The following is a 20,929-nucleotide window of genomic DNA, read 5'->3' on the forward strand; positions in this document are numbered from 1 at the left end:
TGGGCCACGTCTGCCTGCCTGGACTGGGATGTGTATCGCACGTGTGGCATTGTGCATGCACATTGAGGGGCCCCCAACGTCGGGCGCAACTCAGCACGCCTATAGGGGTTGCACATTCAGTTTCCAGAATAAATCACGCAGGCTGAGAGGCAAGGCACTTCTGTCTACACGGGTTTATAGAGGAATGTCTCCTTTTTCCTGATACAGAATCTGAATTGCCTGGTTGATGGTCTTCACCCCCACCACCCTGCATGAAATGCACCCAGGAAGTTGCCTTGGCCCAACACTCATGTTCCTTTGGCTCTTTGAGCTGCCACTTTCTCAATGAATAGGGTTTTCCGATAATCGTTGCAGCCAGAGAAGGGTCCCACCCAATCTGACGTCTTTCAGTTTGCAAAGATCCAATGTTCCTCTGGCCCGTCTTGGCTGCGAAGGAGGGCTTGTCTGCATTCCAGACACAGCTAGTAACTCTCGCCTCAAATTCCAGCCCAGTGGTAGTGGGGATGACCCTTATTGCTCCACACGCCAGCTGGAAGGGTGTGTTCACCTCGTAGTGCAGGGCATGCGCACTGCTTGCTTGCAGCAAGGACTAACCTAGGTCCCATGTTGTTTGCCAAACTCCCATGGTGCTTTGCTGGCACTCCTAACTAAGCTCAGTGGTGTCGCGCAGGGCTGTGCGAAATGCTTTGCTGAAACTTGAGTTTGTTGCGGTGGTACCTGTCTGTCCCTCCTGGATTGCTTTGGAAACGTGGGCGGGATAGGGGATGAAATACTTTTTTGGGGGTAGGCACCATAGTCTGAAGCAGGAGTGGGGAAACCCACAGCCCTCCAGTTGTTGCTGAAAAAGAAATCCAGTTTTCCTCAGTAACTGTGACCAGTCCAATCCCCTTTCAAATCTGCTGGAAATTAGGTGAGCATTTGCTCCTCACTCAAGGCAGAACTGCCAACTTAGCAATTCGAAAGCTGTATGCTGGCTCCCTCGGCCAATAAAGCGAGATGAGCACCGCAACCCCAGAGTCGGCCACATCTGGACCTAATGGTCAGGGGTCCCTTTACCTTTACCAAGGCAGATGATTACATAGAAAGAAGGGCTGGGCGATGTCAGGTTTTCAACATTGCAATGTATCACCAGCCAAACATCGCGATCTGGCGATACATCCTTCCACCTGGCACTTCTCTGAAGGGAGGGCAGCCGCTCGCCCCTCAACGGAGAAGTTTAAAGGAGTCCCCACCCTGCCTCTGGCCCACATGCCTGTATCAATTTTGTATTGGTGAAATCCTTGATATTTGTGCATGTTCACGTACTTTTAGATTAAGTGGAGCAGGGATTCATGACAGGACAACAAAAATGGATTTTGCGAGCCCATGTGCTCACTAAGAGAGACTTCCAGCCTGGACAGGATCCTGGATGATCCAATGTACAGGTGTCTCCCACTTACATTCTGTTTTGGTTCCCCCCCCCAAATAATTTATTCATTTTATAACACAACTAAACAACACAAACAGGAAAAAACCCAATGCAAACAAATTCTTGTCTTATCCTTATTTTTTCTAAACATTTTTAGGTGGGCTTCCCCAAGTCCCCCCTATCTGATTTTCATTTTACCTCATCTTTAGCAGTTTACATATATCATAATTTTTAGCCATTTTTTTATCATGTTTACTTTTACCATAAAAATCTTCACATTTTATCACAAATAATACTATTTTAAAATACACTATCTTTTACTTCCAACCCTACAGCCTATACTGTATCCACTTCCAAAGCTATTCTAAGATTTAAATTTAAACATATTTTTTCAGATATTCTTTAAACTTCTTCCAATCTTCTTCCACCATCTCTTCTCTCTGGTCTTGGAGTCTCCCAGTCAGTTCAGCAGGTTCCATATAGTCCATCATCTTCATCTGCCATTCTTCGATAGTTGGTAAATATTGTTTCTTTCAGTTCTTCACTAGTAATATTCTCACAGCTGTTGTGGCATACAGAAAAAAAGTAAGACCCTTTTTGGGGATTTCATCCCTCCCACTTACATTCGGGGGGGGGCTGCCATGTGTAAGTGAAAAATTGTGTGCATGGGAAACATCTTTTAAACACCCTCCCTGCCGCTCTCCCGCCAATCCAGACCCAAAAAGACTGTATCCAAAAATATTCACAACTAGAATTGAAGCTTGGGGCCGGCTGCATGACAGCTGCTGCGTTACCCTGCAAATCAGCTGCTAGGCGGGGTGTCTGAGCAGCCTAAACAAAGCCCAAGTCTCTTCAAAGCTTCCTCTGCCCTCACTGACATCCTCTTTGGGCTCCGGGGAGGGTCTCCTCATGAGCCACGAGAAAATTCCTGCTCTCTCCTGCCATTTCCAGGTTTGAATAGAATTATTTATTTTCTAGTACTGCAGGTATAGGGACACGGGTGGTGCTGTGGGTTAAACCACAGAGCCTAGGACTTGCCGATCAGAAGGTCGGCGGTTTGAATCCCCGCGACGGGGTGAGCTCCCGTTGCTCGGTCCCTGCTCCTGCCAACCTAGCAGTTCGAAAGCACGTCAAAGTGCAAGTGGATAAATAGGTACCGCTCCGGCGGGAAGGTAAACGGTGTTTCCGTGCGCTGCTCTGGTTCGCCAGAAGCAACTTGGTCAGGCTGGCCACATGACCCAGAAGCTGTCTGCGGACAAATGCCGGCTCCCTCGGCCAATAAAGCAAGATGAGCGCCACAACCCCAGAGTCGGTCATGACTGAACCTAATGGTCAGGGGTCCCTTTACCTTTTTTACTGCAGGTATATGTAGTCACGCACAAGCCAATCACAGGTAAGTGGGGACATGTCTGTATTGTTCAGTTGAGAGGTTTTTCCTTCTTCATTTTCTTTCCTTCAAATAAATTTGCATTAAAAATAAATTAAGAAATGATTCGCCTTCACCACCACCTTAGGTGCAAATTTTCTAAATGGAAACCCCCAACGTGCATTGGCCATGTGTCATGAGGTCCAGCTTCTGTCTCATCCTCAATTGCCAGACAGTCTTCTCTCTCCCGTTCCGCTCCTCCACCTTTTCTCCCACAATTTGCCAACCAAAACCTCGGCTTAACGGGCTGTATGTGGAGAAAATACTCTGAGCAAGCTGTGTACCAGAAACATACACGCCACTCATTCTTAAATTATGCAAGATGAGCGGAATTTAGCACCACTCACCCTGAGGATTTTTTGTAAGGCTGGAATTTTGCTATTCCATGGTATAGAAACTGGCACGTAGTGTATGAGCAATTCTGAATTCCATTGAGCCCTTCCAAGGTTAATCATGCGGGCTGTAATCAGAATTAATTCATATTCAGCCAAAGCTCGCTCTCCTCCCCCCCTTTTTTTTCTGGAAAGAGCTTTTGCCCAGGAATGCAGTCCCCTTGCTTAGTCAGAGACTCATGATAATGACTCAGCACAAATTTAGACAAAAGCGGATTTTGAAAAGCAACGTCTCAGTCGTACCCTGTGCCCTAGTTCTTCCAACTGAAATTTAATTAGCATTCCCCTAATGTGCAGTCGGTCCCACTTGCTTGTCCTTACAATGTCTGGGCAACATTCGTTAATTAAGCTTGTGTTTCTCCTCCTCCTGTTTTTAAAAATATCTTTTTCCATATCCCCAACCCTGTTTTTATTTTATTTTAAAATTTTGTTGCAAAGGAGATCTTTCGAGAGGAGCTGTATCAGCTGGGAATAAAATAATTTGAAATGTTGGGATGTTAAAAGTTTATTTTATAAGAGCTGTAATGTGAGAAGATATGATAAAGGTAAAGGGACCCCTGACCATTAGGTCCAGTCGCGGACGACTCTGGGATTGCGGCGTTCATCGCTTTATTGGCCAAGAGAGCCAGCGTACAGCTTCCGGGTCATGTGGCCAGCATGACTAAGCCGCTTCTGGCGAACCAGAGCAGCACACGGAAACGCCGTTTACCTTCCTGTCAGAACGGTACCTGTTTATCTACTTACTTGCACTTGTAGTGCATGGGAGCTCGTCCTGTGGTGGGGATTTGAACCGCTGACCTTCTGATCGGCAAGCCCTAGGCTCTGTGGTTTAACCCATAGTGCCACCCAAGTCCCATTAGGAGATATGATAGCCATCCTCAAATATCTAAAGGGCTGTCACTTGGAAGAGGGAGAAAACTTGTTTTCTCCTGCTCTGGAAGGTAAGACTCAAAACAATGGCTTCAAGTTGCAAGAAAGCAAATTCCTATTAAATATCACATAGAACTTACTGGTGGTAAGAGCTGTTTGGCAGTGGACAGACTCCCTTGAAAGGTGGTGGACTCTTCTTCATTGGAGGTTTTCAAGCAGAGGTTGGATGGTCACCTGTTATGGATGCTTCAGTTGAAATTCCTGAATTGCAGGGGGTTGGATTAGATGACCTTTGGAGTCCCTCCCACCTCTAGAAAAAAAAATTATATATAATTTTTTATTAGTTTATTAACATATCATTTTCAACAGTAATTAAACATACTTTTACATCTTATTCAATTTTTTTGACTTCCATCAGTCCTGTCTGAAAATTTTTCAATCTAATCTCTTAGTATGCATTTCTTATCTTCCCTATTACATTTCAAACTCATAACCAATATCTCTATCTTTTTCTACTTTGTAACACTTCGTATATTTCTCCTTACAAAACTTCTTGTAGTCCTACTAGCGTAATTTGCTGATTACAGTTGCTCTTCAAATAATTCATCTACTTCTTCCAAGCTTCTGTAAATCTCTGGTCCCGCAGGTTTCAAATCCTTCCTGCCATTTTGTCCAATTCTGCGTAGTCCATTAATTTCGTCTGCCATTCTTCTTTCGTCGGAATTTCTTCTTGCTTCCATTTCTGGGCTAACAGTACTTTTGTCGCTGTTGTTGCATATAAGAACAGTTTGACATCTTGTCTCTACAATTCTATGATTCTATGGAAGCTTACAGGACCTGAAAGCAGCTGAAGAAACGTGTTCCCAGTTAGTTAAGGCAAATGATCAATGTATTAATGGAGTGGCAGCCCCTGCAATTCACTGTTCCTTAAAATTGCAAAAGCTTTCAACCTGTGTTTTGAATATGGTTGTCTGCTTTTGCAAAGTCTGACACGGGCTGCATGCCTCCAAGCATGTGCAGAGTACCCTTTCCCCCATCAGCAGAGCAACTCATTTTAACCCAAAGGGCAAACTGCTTTTCAGATCGCCAACAGAATCATGACAAAAAGTAGCTTTTTAAAAAAATAAATAAATGGCAGTGTAAAAATATGGTAGTTCTCTAAATGCTTCATTCGTCCCGGAAAATGTCTTCTGTTTCTACAAATGCTGAAAGCATTGAATGCAAACCTTTGGAGGTTTCTGGCCTAGTTTCCGTGTTGTCTTGTTTGGGCAACTGAGGAAGAAAAGGAGGGAATCGTAGTAGTAAAATCCTTGCCACGTGGCAAGAGTAGGTAGGCTCAACAGTTCCCTCAGAGGAGCTGAGGGAGTAGCAAAGAGCTCTGCTTTGCTGTTGCCAGGAGTTGGCCAAGGTCATGTCCTGAGCAGCTTTACATGCAGCTGGTGATGATCTGAGAGGAAGTGGAATATTAACTGTTGCCTTTAGGAGAATTATTGCCACACTAGGGAATTGGAGAGGGACGTGGGTGGCGCTGTGGGTTAAATCAGAGCCTAGGACTTGCCGATCAGAAGGTCGGTGGTTCGAATCCCCACGATGGGGTGAGCTCCCGTTGCTCTGTCCCTGCTCCTGCCAACCTAGCAGTCAAAAGCCTGTCAAAGTGCAAGTAGATAAATAGGTACCGCTCTGGCGGGAAGGTAAACGGCGTTTCCGTGCGCTGCTCTGGTTCGCCAGAAGCGGCTTAGTCATGCTGGCCACATGACCCGGAAGCTGTATGCCGGCTCCCTTGGCCAATAAAGCGAGATGAGTGCCGCAACCCCAGAGTCGGCCACGACTGGACCTAATGGTCAGGGGTCCCATTACCTATACTAGGGAATTGGAGAAGAGTGCTGTCACCTCTTGCTGGTTTTGTGGGGAGGGAACTCCTGGGGTCCCCGAAGAGCCCACTGCTGACACACAGCCTGGACCCTCCTTTTTCTTCTACGTTGGTTGCTGGATCTGTCTCCCATCTGCAGTGTGGAGAGTTGTTGCTACCAGGGAAGCCCACCAAGAAAGGGCTTTGAGCTGGTCCAAAAGAGCCTGAAGTATTCCTTAAAACTTTAATCTGAGATCACTGGTTAAGAATGTTTTTAACTGTTTCTGAGAAGGCTTTAAAATATATATATTTTCCTCATATGGATGCATGAGCCAACCTGGGCTCATTCTGGAGGAAGGGTGGGATATGTTATGTAGTGAAGTTCCCCCTGGGCCAGCAGGGGAATACTGTAGATAGTTTTCACTCAGGTCTGTAGATAGTTTTCACTCAGGTCCACGTCAGTTATTTTAGGCGGGAAACTCTGGGTTGTTGTTGCTACAATGTAGACAGCCGGCTGCCTATAAAAGCAGGCCGGCTGAGCTGTTTGCTGTTCAGTTTGCTGTTCCAGCTTACAAAATAAAGAGCTGCTTTGGAGACATTGCTGTGTCGTCTGCCATGTCTACCAACTATTCTACACTGGCGACGAGGATGGGATCGGTGGACATCAGAGCACAGCCAGATGCGGCCATCCTCTGAACTGAGCTGAATCACAGAGCGAAATCACTGACAGAACCAATTCAGAGCTGACCGTTCTGGCGACAGCGCTGTGTTCCATCCATCGCCCTTCTCTCTGGCATCGGAATCATGGCTTCACTTGTGCCTCTACCGCCGTTTGCGCCAGCCTCTGAATCATGGGACTCCTACCTCGCTCGGTTTGACCGCTACCTCCAAGCCAACGAGCTGACAGCAGTATCAAAGGATCGGAAGCGGGGCCTATTCTTCAGCCTCTGTGGGCCTGAGGTGTTTGAGACGGCCCGAGCATTGGTTGTGCCTGAAGCAGTCCAGGCAACACCATGGGACACGATCCAAGAGAAGCTCCGCAACCACTACGCACCAAAGCCGTCCAAGATTGCTGCCCGCCATGCGTTTTACCACCGGAACCAGGCAGAGGGGGAGTCAATCAGCAACTACACCACTGCCCTCAGACAGGCTGCCATGCACTGTGAGTTCCAAGACTTAGACGATGCCCTGATGGATCGAATCGTCTGCAGGGTCCGGGACATCCATCTGCAACGGCGTCTCCTCGCCAAGCCAGACCTCACACTACAGAAAGCCATTGAGGAGGCTGTGGCCTCAGAAGCTGCTGAACGCTCCGCCCAGGAGATCCGCAAGTCCAGCAGCCCGTGTTTTGCTAGGAAGCCAGTTCCAGTGCATCATGAAGAGGCCAGCAGTGGTGAGGCATCCTCCAGTGAAGACGATGACATGCACCAGATAAAGCGGGAGCGCAGGAAGTTCCAACAGAAGTCCAAGGGCCAACCGGAATGTGCCGGCTGCGGAGGCAACCATTCCCGTGCCAAGTGTCGATTCAGAGACGCCATCTGTAGGAAGTGTTCCAGAAGGGGCCACATTGCTAAGGTCTGCCGATCGGCTCCGTCTGACAAACCCCCCTTCACTGACTCGCAAGTCCAAGTCTTCACTAAATTAACATCACTCTCTTACCTCAAAACTCTGCACAGTGGCGCTCTGAAAGGCAGCCGTGAGGTATACAAGGGACACCTCATTCTGGGAAGTGATGGAGGGAATCTAAGAAGACATATTTTGTATTCTTAAGAAAGTTGTGTATCTCCTTTATTTTAATCCCTGTTCGCCAGGATTTCAAAATGCAGTTAAGTCTGTGGCCTCAGTTCTCCCACCTCTAAAATGGGAATTATACTCTGTGGTAAAATAAAGAAGGTGAAGTCTTTTGCGTACGTCAGCGTCAGTCATAGATCTTTGCCTGCTCATGAGGGAAGACAACTGCGGGTTATCGAAACTTCAGTCAACAGAGGGGGGGATTTTCTGTCTGTTGTCGATTAGGAAAATAAAAGTAAAACAATAAGTTGTTTTAAAACACGGGTGGGTACATCAAGCAACACCTCTGAAGCACAGTTGTTTCGTACAATATTACTTAAGATTCAATAAATGCATTGTCTTTATTTTATTTTCCTTTTCAATTTTTCTGCTCTTGGAATGACCTCATTAATAAACGAGAGAATGCAGGATTTTTGGCTCTTAGATATTTTCCTGTTGGCCGGTGTGGACCGGAGACACTTCACGCTGGGCGCCCCAGCACTGCTTTTTAATGTTCTCTCTCTTACTCATTAACTCACTCATTCTCTCTCTCTCTCTCTCTCTCTCTCTCCTCCCTCTCCTCTCTCCTCTCTCTCTCTCCACACACACATACCTTCCATGTCTTTAATAGTATAATAATAATAATTTATTATTTGTACCCCGCCCATCTGGCTGGGTTTCCCCATCTACTCTGGACGGCTTCCAACAAAGATGAAAAATACATCAAAATAGCTTTGCACAGGCCATAAATTCAACAGAATAAGCTTCTCTTGACATGGGGGTGCTACGTGGCTTCACCTGCTGAACATCTGCCTGCCTTGCGGCTCATAAAACCGTAAGAGGCCTTTTTTATGGGGGAGTTGGCGAGCTTATTTCCTATTGGTCTCCATGTGTGGTCTCTCCTTGAGCCTCGCTGTCCTTGGCCTCAGTCCTTCGGCTTGCAAGATGGGAAGAAAGCCCAGCAGTAAAGAAAAAGATGATGAGATCCTTTTGGAACGGAAGACGAAGAAAGAAAGTGAATATGATAATATAAGTGAGGGGTGGTTAACCTGTGACCTTCCACTTTCATTGTTCCTTACCATTGCCTGGGAATTGGAGTCTAACAACATCTGGAAGGTTCCCCCCCCCCGCACTGTAAATCACGTTTTTTTGGCACCGCTTTGGGTGTAAGATGATTCCTGGAGAGTGTCTTTTGTCTGTGCTGATGCTCCAATGAGTGGCTGAGACCTGGGTGAGTGTATGGCTCCAGGCAGGGCAGAGCTGGTCTGGGAACAGGAAAAATGCCTCTCCCTCTGTCTGGGATGAGCATCCTGAATCAGTTTGCCCATGTAAGAATAGTTCTCCCCCCCCCCCTTGGGATTGTGACACAGCGCGCGCACACACACACACACACACACACACACACACACATACACCCTTCCCTGTCTGCTGTCAGGTCTTTTTTACTTTCTCTCTCTCTCCTCAACTCTTATTTATTCCCTCTCTTACCCAGAGGAGGGATTTCTGAGAAGGAAGTGAATAGCCCTTATAAGGCACTATTTGTTTTCTTTCCAGGCACCTGCCAGGGGGGTCCGTCAAGCCAAAGAATTTTCCACGCCCATTAGCTTCCTTGTACTCATTCCCACTGGCTGGGCCCAGCTGTAAAGGAGGTTGGGGGGGAGGAAGAGGTTGTGAAGGGGGGGGCGATGAGATCATCCCACGAGGAGGATATAAAAGTTTGGGTTTTGGGCTTCGCAAGAGGCTACCACTTTGCTAGTTCCCGGCAGGCCAGCGCAAGGAGCTCTTACTTATCATTTCCGCGGATACCACAAATTGCTCTGAGGCGGCAATTATTGTGCCCCCAACCCCAACCCCCAAACGGGCAGCTTTTGATACACACACACCACATTTCAGCACCACAGGCTTTTGGTCCTTGCCTGGTGGGTCCTGTTATTCCTGGAAACAGCTCCATCGGAGTTCTTTCATCGAGGGGGGGTTCCTGCTACCTTGCATCCTTTGGGTAATAACTTGTTGCAGAGACCCTTCCCGGCAGCCTGTTGCCTAGCAACCAAAGGCAGACATCCGCCATCCAGGTGAGTGAATTTGCCCCCTTGAGGCACAGTATCCTCCTCCTCGCCTCTTAAGTTGCGTTCCTCTTGGGGTAAAGCAGGGGTGCTTGTTTGGGGGGTGGGGTGGCACATACTAGCAGCGGGAAGGGCCAGAAGTAAAGAGTTGACATAGGAAGAAAGGTAACTTTTATGTTTGTATAGTAATCTGTTTTATACACATGCTCTATCTGGGCAAGGAAAAGGTATGGTCAAAGTCCAAGGGCACATTCCAGCTTGGTAGAAACACTTAAGGAAGGCTGTTGAAGGGTCCAGCTCAGGATATATATCGTATTTTTTGCTCTATAAGACTCACTTTTTCCCTCCTGAAAAGTAAGGGGAAATGTGTGTGCATCTTATGGAGCGAATGCAGGCTGCGCAGCTATCACAGAAGCCAGAACAGCAAGAGGGATTGCTGCTTTCACTGCGCAGCCATCTCTCTTGCTGTTCTGGCTTCTGAGATTCAGAATATTTTTTTTTCTTGTTTTCCTCCTCCAAAGACTAGGTGCGTCTTGAGGTCTGGTGCGTCTTATAGAGCGAAAAATACGGGTACATGTACTACCACGCCACAAGAATCCTGAGAACTGTAGTTCAGCCCGCACAGATATACAGTTCCTTAACATACTATAGTTCCCAGGATTATTTGAGGCATTCCTTAAATGCATGGGGTATGTGCAGCCTCAGGAGGGATGTTGCCTGGAGAGAGTCCTGAGGAATCTGGCAGAGAGACCTGGGTGGGTACATTTGGGCTCCAGGCCTGAGTTCCTCGTCTCCTTGCTCTAGATCCTGTAGGAGGCAGTGATGGACCCTCTGGTTCAGAAGAACTCTACTTCCAAAATCAGGAGAGGCAGATCAGATGAGGCCTGTTGCCTTCTCATCTTGCAGGTCGCTTCTGGGTACAGGGCGCTCGACTAGAATACACCCGTGGTCTGATCCAGCACCTCAGCGTTTGCAAAGGGAGAGCAGCGCCCTCGTCTCACTCATCCCCCCCAACTTAGGCTGTGAATGCACTGTGCATTTAAAATATATGCAAAACACATTCCCCACCCCCTTAAAATAATAATAATAATTCTGGGAACAGTAGTTTGTTAAGGGTGCTGGGAAATGTAGCTCTATGGGGGGTAAACTACAATTCCCATAATTCTTTTTGTGAGGTCCTTTAAAGGTATGGTGTATATGCAGCCAACATCTGGAGGGTCACAGGTTTCCTCATCCTGTGGGTTACCACTTCTGATTCAGACCTTGAATCCAGCCACAAGCAGTCACCTCGTTCAAAATAGTAATGCGTAGTGGTTTAGGAATTCTGAATGTTTCACCATATGGGCTGACACAGAAAGATGCAAAGGGGGGGTATTTTATTTTAGACCTGTATTTATATACAGTGGTACCTCGAGTTACAGAGGCTTCAGGTTACATCCGCTTCAGGTTACAGACTCCGCTAACCCAGAAATATTACCTCGGGTTAAGAACTTTGCTTCAGGATGTGAACAGAAATCGTGCTCCAGCGGTGCGGCAGCAGCAGGAGGCCCCATTAGCTAAAGTGGTGCTTCAGGTTAAGAACAGTTTCAGGTTAAGAACGGACCTCCGGAACGAATTAAGTACTTAACCCGAGGTACCACTGTACGACTTAATATTTATAATTTATAAGCAGTGTGCGTACTTTTTAAAGAACACTGTACAAAGAATAAGAACAATTAAAATAAACCCTAGAAGTTGAGAAGAACCTTAAAATGCTGAAATTGGAAAGTGATTGTCAAGTGATTGTTCAGCAGGGAATGGGCTGGGTTCTTATCTCAGTCAGGAGGGTAGTTCCACAGGATTGGACCCACAATTTTGAACACACCACTTCTGGTAGTTACGAGCCATGTCTCTGAACCGTGGTAGACCACTAACCAAGACTCCCTCAAATATCTCAGTGTTTGGGCAGAGATATATGGTCTCTGTGATAGTCTGGACCCAAGTTGTGAAGGGCTTTGTAAATTGGGTTTGTGATACCTCAGAGCATCTTAATCTCAGGGTTGTGGGTTCAAACCCCACACTGGGCAAAAGATTCCTGCATTACAGGGGGTTGGACTAAATGTCCCTTGTGGTCTCTTCCAACTCTGTCTTGATTCTATGATTCTATAAGGCAGCTTCCCATTTAAAAACAGCTCTAAAAAACGATTACTGTACTTTTGATTAACTTAAACTGCTTGTGGCCTTCTGTACAAATAGTAGTTTGGGATAAGTATTTGGTTGTTTATGTATTGCATAAACACCAGCTTCTGAGTTAGGGTGGGATATTTCATTATTTATCTGTGTGACATTGTCATATGTTGAAAAAAATTGATTAGAAAAAAATAGACCAATAGTCCTTTGGTAATTCTCATAGAACTCCAGCCCAATGGTTGCCATTAATTTGATTCTGAATTGATTTTAGAATGAATAGATTTTAGAATGTATTTCAATTAATTGATTGTGATTTTATGTAAACTGTGTTACTTTTACAGTTGTTAGCCGCTCTGAGCCCGGCTTCGGCTGGGGAGGGCAGCATATAAATAATTTTTTATTATTGTTGTTATTAAAATAAATAAAAACACCCCTATTTTGCCCTTCTCTTCCATCTGTTACCAGGAGCCATGGAAATCCCAGGGCTGTTTCTGGTAGCAGCCTGGATCCTGACCCTCTGCCCCCAGGCATCACCGACAAGCATGGGGCACCCTTTGCCCGTGCCCCTTAAAGAGAACCCCCTCTTCCCGCATCCCTCAGGGAGCAACGCCCCAGCTGTGAGCAAAGACAGGACCTCATCGCCTGCTCCGGTCAAACCTTCTCTGGATTATCCTGACGATCAACATTACGACGATTACGACTACCCTCTGACCTCAGAGCCCCAGACGCCCGGCCTCCCGCAGCCGCCCCATCACCTTTGCAAGTACAATCCCTGCCAGCACCTCCAAGTGCCCTGCGCAGAGCTGAGTAGGGCTAGCGGGTGCTTGTGCCCGGGGGTCACCGGCCCAGATGTGCCCCCCGAGCCGCCCCGCCTGCAGACGGTCCACACGAGCGAGGTGGGAGCGAGCATGCGCTGGTGTGCGCCTTCTTCCATGGTTCAGGAATATCGCTTGCACTATCAGCAAGTCGGCGGGGACATCCTCTCCGGGCCGGCCCTCAACAACACTTTCCGCTTGGCGGCTGTCTCAGGGTTGCTGCCAGATCACGAGTACCTGTTCTGCATCGTGGCATCCAACCGGGCTGGATCCAGCCCCATGGACGATGGCACCCAGCAGCACGGGCCGTGCCGCCTCATCCGGACTCCTGCCCACCAAATGCCCTACGCCTACATAGCTGCGGGGCTGGCTGCCACCCTCATCCTGGTGGTCATCTCCGCCTTGGCCTGGCATTTCTGCGTCCACAACAGGAGGAAGCATCCTCACCGCGGGTCGATGGACAACATCCTCGACGCTGAGCCAGGCCTGGACGGAGCGGCAAACAGCTCTTTCCGCAGTGAGGAACAGCTCTGAATAGGGTGTTGGTGTCTACTGGCAAGATGGCATCTCTGTTGCTTCAGAGTTCGAGGCTCTGTTTCTTTGGGGCAGCTTCACTCGACGCCATTGCTTTTAAAATGCTGTGTTTGTTGCTGCCTCCAGGGTGGAATGGGCAGCGATTTTGTGCTATTCAGGCCTTCTTTTCAGCCGGAACTCACCAGAACTCAGTTCTGGTACCTCTCAGGTGGGCGCCATTGCCATTATAAGAGATCAAGTGAGGCACCTCTTTTTCTCAGAAAAATAACACTGGTGCCATCCATGCTGTCTACACAGAGATGGCAACTGTTTTCTTCAAAGGCTCTGTTGTTTTCGTGGACCTTCGCCCAGCTCTTTTCCTGCTGCCTCTGGGGCAGAAGGGGAGCGATTCTGAACTCTCAGTGCTGGAGAATTTGAACCAGTCCACTCCCCTGAACTTTCATGGCCTGAGAGAGGGTGCACAGACAGATCTGACCTGGACCACCATTTTGAACTGTGGTCTACCAGGGCTGGACTTGCCAATAGGCAGAATGAGGCAGCGGATGCAGGCAGTTAAGAAGAAGCAGAAAAACGTTAGAGGACAGGACCCAATGTCCTTGGGCCTGTCATGAACAACACTGTTCCATTGTCACCAGTGCTGAAGTAATGCTCAATGTTGAGTCCAATCTGATTCTGTATGTGGATTGGACGCAGGGCCAGTGAAGGGTGTGGCCTGGGGAGAGGGGGTGTGGCCTGGGGATACTTCCAAAGGCCAGAGAGAGAGAGTTGGAGGGCCAATTCAGACTCCGAGCCTGAAGTTCCTCATCATCATCCTACAACATACTGATTCTTCTCCAGCAAAATGTATTGGCTCAACGCTGTACTCTACATACCCCCTTTGGGGAGAGGACTGCAAAGAACTCGTGTCATTGTCACTCCCCAAGTGCCCACTCAAAGCCCCATGGACCAGTTCAGTCAGCTCAAGAAGAAGCTATGTACAGTATTCAGATCCTGCCAAATTGTCATTTCCAATTCTTTCTTCTCTTGAAAAGGATGGCTGCTCTTGGGAGGGATGTGAAGACGGTCTTTTAAGATGTTGCGAGAATCTATGTTTATTTATGTATTTATTATCAGAGTTTTTTTTTAAAAAAAACAACAACATTAAAGAGGTACAAAACTTCAGAGATATCTACAACTAGTGGTGGGGGAGAAATTTGATTCAGTTCACGTTTATAGGCGAATCTACCTCTGGGAAGAGACACAGCTCAGTGGACAGAGCTTCCGCTTGGTGGGTAGAAGGTCCCAGGTTCAATCCCTGGCGTCTCCAGTTAGGGTTGGGAAATACTCCTGGTATGAAATCCTGGAGAGCTGCTGCCAGTCAGTGTAAGCAATACTGAGCTAGATGGGACACTGGTCTAACTCAGTATATAGGAGTTTCCTCTGTTCCTACCTAATTTGCAACTTTCCCAAAACTAAGCTCAAAAACAGTCCTGTTGTTTGAAATTTGTACTTCTCTGAATTTTGCTGAGCAGTTCTCCAAGTCATGTGTAGAAAAATGCTTATGCTAGATTGAAGTGTGCCTAAAATGCATACATCTGTAGGGGGGGAAGCATTACAAATGCATTGTATTAGAGGAAATTGATTTACACAAATGCTTATATTAGACACAATTGCACACCAGCATGTGTGCATTAGGAGGAATTCGACTAAAATGCTGATCAATTTTAATGAGTACAAACTGATATTGAAATGGGGAGAACTGAATTTAAAATTAGAAAAATGAGAAAAAACAAAATGGCAGATTTGCTCTTTCGATGCCCACTCCAAGCCAGATATTCTCATAACTGCACATTGGTGTTAGTTGATTGCCGCTGGAAGAATCGGAGTAGAGCAAAATCCTGAACCGTCATTTCCTGGAATGCCTTCGTTCCTTATTTATCTCTTCTTTCCAGAGCACCTCAGATGAGTTTTGGCAGCCTTATCTGACCTGCTGCCCATCCCTTTCGATGTTTAGGAACTACAACTCCCATCAGGCAGAGCCAGCCTGGTGAGTTGTAGTCCAAACCATCTGGAGGGAACCAAGTTGGAGAAAGCGGAGTCACTGGAACGTGGTTGACTCTTTCCTGACACACACACACACACACACACACACACACACACACACACGTGTCCTTGCATCAGGACTTGAGTTTCCGTTGGCGACTGTCCTTGGCAGAGTTCACAGGCTTTTGAGCTGTGTCCTGGAAAACTCAGTGTTTTCCAGATGTGCAATGCTGAAGGAAGGCATGGGAACGGTGGGAATTTGGGAGTGCCTGCCTCTTGGCCGAGCTGGGACAACATGTACCCATAGGCCTCTGGGAATATGGTAGGGTTGAGGAGGTGGGGACTTTCCCTCCCTGAGCATCTCTTGGATGCCTGTCTACCTCAAAAAGCAGATGTGAGAAAGTCTTCCCAGAGGGAGGCCTGTCCTGTCTTGGGTTCTGAGTCAAACTTGGCCCCATCTGCACCATGCGTTTAAAGCAGTATCATACAACTTCCATGGCTTCCCCCCCAAAATCCTGGGAACTGTAGTTTGTTAAGGGTGTTGAGAGCGTTTAGGAGACCCCTGTTTCTCTCACTGAGCTACAATTCCCCAAGTGGTTTAACAGTCCATACCTCTTCCCGGGGAACTCTGGGAATTGTAGTCCTGTGAGAGGAATTAGCGGGGAAGAGTTTTGGACCCCACCTGCACCCTGCTTCATACTACTTTAAATAGTTATGTTTTCCCCCCAAATAATCCTGGGAACTGTTGTTGGTTAAGGGTGCTGAGAGATGATAGGTAAAGGTAAAGGGACCCCTGGCCATTAGGTCCAGTCGTGGCCAACTGGGGTTGCGGCGCTCATCTCGCTTTACTGGCCGAGGGAGCTGGCATACAGCTTCTGGGTCATGTGGCCAGCATGACTAAGCCGCTTCTAGCGAACCAGAGCAGCGCCCAGAAACGCCGTTTACCTTCCTGCCAGAGCAATACCTATTTATCTACTTGCACTTTGATGTGCTATCGAACTGCTAGGTGGGCAAGAGCAGGGACCGAGCAACGGGAGTTCACCCCGTCGCGGGGATTTGAACCGCCGACCTGATTGGCAAGTCCTAGGCTCTGTGGTTTAACCCACAGCGCCACCCGCGTCCCATGCTGAGAGTTGATAGGAGGCTCCTAATCCCCTCACAGACCTACATTTCTCACAGTTCCTTGGGGAGAGGGATTAATGGTTAAACTGGAACTGTACATCTGTGAGGGGAATAGGGAGCCAATGGTCTGACTCAGTATAAGACAGCTTCCTGTGTTCCTTTAGATGTCTTAATGCAGACCTCTGTAAATAATAAGTAAATTTGCATGGATGCTTAGATGAGGTTTAAGTTCTTCACACCATCATCAGTAATGCCCTCTTTGACCCGGGCATCGAAGGTGATGTAAACAAGGCAACATATCTTTGTGAAATTCCTGCTTCTTGTTGGCAGGAAATGGTTGGCATGAAAACATACGCAACAAGTTCCCCTTCGGACGGATCAGTCACATCTGCGTGTGCCGGCACACTCAGGCAGAGCAACGGCCAGCAAATTGTTGCGCAGCACAATCACATTCATTGTTGGTTTCAACACCACCTTCAGTCAGCGGGGGAAACCTTGTGACTGCGCACACACCACACACTTAGAGCACATCCCCCCTGCACAAAGCATCCTGGGAACTGTAGTTGGTTATGGGTGTTGGGAATTGTCGTTCCTACAGGATTCTTTGGCACCAACTTGCTCTCACAGACAGTGGCGTAGCGTGGGTTGTCAGCACCCGGGGCAAGGCAAGTAATTTGCACCCCCTAACCCATGGATTTGCGCCCCCTAACCCGTGGATTTGCGACCCTAACCCTAACCCCCAGATGTTGCGCCCGGTGTGGCCGGCCCCCCCCTCCACCCCCCACGCTACGCCACTGCTCACAGACAGGCCAGACCAACAAGCAGGGCGCCTGATGTGGATTGTAAGGTACAGGCCAGGTTGGTGTGAACAACCTACCCCAAACTAGGGCTTTCTTCAGTCAGAACTGACCGGACGGAACTCAGTTCTGGCACCTCTCAGGTGGTTGCCATTTCCATTTTAAGAGAACAAGGGAGGTGTTCATGGAGAGATCCGGCACCTCTTTTTCCAGAAAAATAGCACTGCCCATTTTGGGCAGGGGTGGAGAACCTTTTTCTTCCTAGAGGCCACATTCCTTTCCTGGGGGCACATGTCTGTGGTGGGCAATGCCAGAGGCAAAAGTGGATTGGTCAACAAACCTAAAATATACCCTTATACCCTTAGGCCAGTTTGTACACACACCTCTCCAGTCAGGCAAGGAAGAAGCACTATCAGAGTCTGCAGACATCCCAGTCAGGCAAAAACACTTGAGGGCTATAAGCTTTAAGACTTAAGACTTAATTAGGTAGAAAAAGACCGTTAATGGTCCGATTAGTTTCTTTGTGAAGCAAATAGGCTAGGCCAGGTCTGCTCCTTATCCACTTTGTAATGTAAACTTGAGCCACTATGTTTGGATCTACTGACTGAAGAGATGGAAGATAGTTCTGAAATAAGAGATGAAATAAAAAACCTAGTCAGGTCTGTTCATTATCCACTTTGTTATGCAAACTTGGGCCAAGGCATTTGAAAGCTGAAGATATTTCTGGAAGAAGAGCTAAAGAAGGGTTTGGGGAGTCCTTTTCCTACCCTGGCTGGAGATGTATTTGCTCAGCATCAGGGTTTTGGAGAGTCCCACATAGGGGTCCATGGTAGTGTTTTCATCAGCCCATCTACATGTGGGTGAACCTGTTTCCTCCTTTACAGAAGTCAGTCCTCTTTTTGACAGGCTGTCTGGTCGAAACTCCCTGCCCATAGAAAGATAGCATAGCAGGAACAGCATCAAGCAACCCATTTTTTTACATTCAACCAAGAGCACTTACTAGGTGTGGGTTGGCAAAGGGAGGAAAGGGTATACAAAAGGAGAATTCCCTGGGTGCCAAGATCCATGTTTGGGACAATAACTATTTGGTGAGAGAACCCCATCAACTAGTTAAAATCACAAAATATGCAGCAAAGGAAAGCATGGGAATATCAGCTGTTAGACCTTTTATAATATGCCATTGTGAGTTCCAAAATAGTCCACCCCATCATAGAAAAATACAAGGTTGGTAAGTTAAAAATGGTTTACTTACAAACTCTTCAAAGGTCAGGTTCATGTGCCCTTCTATACATCAGTCAGAAAACGCAGGCGATACAACTTGGCTTAGTTTCAGTGTTGAAAGTTCTATTGGTATAGATAGAGCACAATAATGGCTTGTTAGAGCCATGCAGTCCGAACTTGGAACAACCATCTCAGGCCTCTTTACATGCTGAGCTTCTTGGATAGAATGAGGCCTGGTTACCTGGTTCCTCCCAAGTTAAGTCCAGCAGGACAGCTTACTCTATGGTTTTAACCCCTGCATGTATTAGTTCGACTTAAAATCTCTTTCCTGCAGAGAAAACCTGCAGTTTAGTGCTGAATTGGAGCAAACGGCAATTGGATTGTCCCAGTATTGGGAAGCTTTTAATGTCTAGTGTATTGTATATTGTTTTGTATTCTGTTGCACGCTGCCCAAGGTGGCTGGGGCAACCCAGTCAGATGGGAGGGGTACAAGTAATGAACTGTTGCTGTTCCAATTTATTGCTAAGGAACAGGTTTTCCGGCCGGAGAAAAGGCAAAACTGCTAAAAATTATGCCCCGAATGCACAGGACAAGGGGGAAAGCACTCGGAGAAGCAGAAGCGTGGACAAGCCCTCTCAGCGTTCTACGAAGTCCAAAGTATTTTAGGTTGCGAACACCACCCGGGGCAGTGTTCTGGCTGAACACATAAACCCTCTCCCTTGTAAATCCTTGTCTGTTTATGCTTTTCCTGAATGTTTCCTCCTCCTTTGTTGCTCTATGCCAGGGACAAGGGTGAATCATATGTCTCTTTTTAAAACTTGGATTACGTTGTTCCCCTACCCCCACCCGCAAATTCTGGAGAGCGGGACTGTGTAGGAAGTGTTTATAGCCTTGGGAAGGTGGGGTGAGTGGGGAGGTTGTTTTTTGAGACATAAACAGTCTAGGACTCAACGCACAAGGTCATACTGCATTGGGTTTGAGCACGCTCACAAACATGTGCGCCATTCATGCGCAGAAACCCACCAGGCCTTGATTTAGATCCCAGATGAGTACACGTTCATGTAACACTCAAAAGCTTTCCTCTCACACACGTGCAACACAGAGAGTCCATCATCAGAGTTATGTAATTTAAAAAAAATGTTGACTTTAAGCAACTGAGGGGCTCTGATTTTCATTAGAGCAGCAGCAACAACCAGAGAAACGGGAGACTGTGAAATTAATGCTGGCCATGTTCCACTTTTCCCTATCAAAATTAAAGACTCCCGTAGCTAGGGGACAAAATTGACAGTTATGTTTTCTTCTTTTGACAATCTTTTGACATCTGTTTGCGAATTTGTTTTTTAAGAATTCCTTGTGAATATTCATTAGCATTTCAGTGCAGTTTTTCCTAATATACATTGTTTTTATATGCAATTTTGTCTAATATTTGAGAGCCAGTGTGGTGTAGTGGTTAAGAGCGGTAGTCTTGTAATCTGGTGAACTGGGTTCGCGTCTCCGCTCCTCCACGTTCAGCTGCTGGGTGACCTTGGGCCAGTCACACTTCTCTGAAATCTCTCAGCCCCACTCACCTCACAGAGTGTTTGTTGTGGGGGAGGAAGGGAAAGGAGAATGTGAGCCGCTTTGAGACTCCTGAAGGGGAGTGATAAAGCGGGATATCAAATCCAAACTCTTCTTCTTCTAAACTCTAACATACACATTTTCTTTTGCAAAGCAATCTTAAGAACATAAGAGCCACCTGTTGGACCAGGCCAATGGCAATTCTAGTTCAGCATCCTTTCTCACTGTGGCCAACCGGGTGCCTGTGCAAAGCCCTCAAACAGGACCTGAGTGCAAGAACATTATCCCCACCCCCACCCTGTGATTTCCAGAAACTGGTATCGAGAAACATTACCACCCCCAGCCAAGGAAGCATAGCTCTTGTTAAGTTGTTGGTGAACATATCAGACGACACAGCGATTCTTCAAACAGCTCTTGTTTATTCACAGGCCAGAACAGAACAGCCAGCCTGCTTATATAGAGCTCCACTAGAACGCAACAGTAACCATTTTATGTAACTATCCAATCACTGAACGTCACTTTCAATCCCTTATTTGCATATGTGGACCTGAGTGAAAACTATCTACGGTATCCCCATGCTGGCCCAGGGCGAGAATGTCAGTACATAGCAGCTATCATGACTAGTAGCCATGAATTTGTTGGATCCTCATTTAAAGCCATTCTAAGTTGGTGGCCATAACTTTCTCCTGTGGAAGTGAGTTCCAAAGTTTGACCAAGTATTCTTTTGCATTTCAATGCACACTTTATCCCAATACATGCATCTTTTTACACTTTCGTTAGCTGGAGAACTGCATTATGCAATTCAGAGAGCTGTGAATTTTGATGGAGGGTTGTGTTTCAGTTCACAAATTGTTTCAGATCAGTGTGAATCTAGTAGGTTAGCCTTTAAAAACTAATCCAGATTCTGTCCCATC

At 47.0% G+C, this 20,929-nt stretch overlaps 2 protein-coding genes across 3 annotated transcripts in view; both read left to right on the forward strand.

The window, feature by feature from the left end:
* The window catches only part of LBHD1 (LBH domain containing 1), a 96,063-nt gene that overhangs the window by 18,543 nt on the left and 56,591 nt on the right, over positions 1–20,929 (forward strand). Inside the window, exon 2 of the mRNA XM_083716135.1 lies at positions 11,209–11,397. The gene's annotated coding sequence lies outside the window, so the exon portion shown is untranslated. The remainder of the gene's footprint in view (positions 1–11,208; positions 11,398–20,929) is intronic.
* On the forward strand, positions 9,391–15,184 carry LRRN4CL (LRRN4 C-terminal like). Of its 2 annotated transcripts, XR_014558660.1 has the most exons (3): positions 9,391–9,787; positions 12,413–14,595; positions 14,642–15,184. XR_014558660.1 is itself a non-coding variant. In XM_083716072.1 (2 exons), the coding sequence occupies exon 2, from the start codon at positions 12,418–12,420 to the stop codon at positions 13,294–13,296; it is 879 nt and encodes a 292-aa protein (XP_083572198.1). In that variant the 5' UTR covers positions 9,391–9,787; positions 12,413–12,417; the 3' UTR covers positions 13,297–15,184. The 2 variants fall into 2 exon arrangements, 1 of the variants encoding a protein (XP_083572198.1); XM_083716072.1 differs by having other exon boundaries at positions 12,413–15,184.

The sequence above is a fragment of the Podarcis gaigeae genome (assembly GCF_964106915.1).
Source record: "Podarcis gaigeae genome assembly, chromosome: 16".
NCBI classification, from domain to species: Eukaryota; Metazoa; Chordata; class Lepidosauria; order Squamata; family Lacertidae; genus Podarcis; species Podarcis gaigeae.

Excerpts from the sequence above, each read along its gene's own strand:
- LRRN4CL (XM_083716072.1), top strand. The coding sequence starts at position 12,418 with ATGGAAATCCCAGGGCTGTTTCTGGTAGCAGCCTGGATCCTGACCCTC.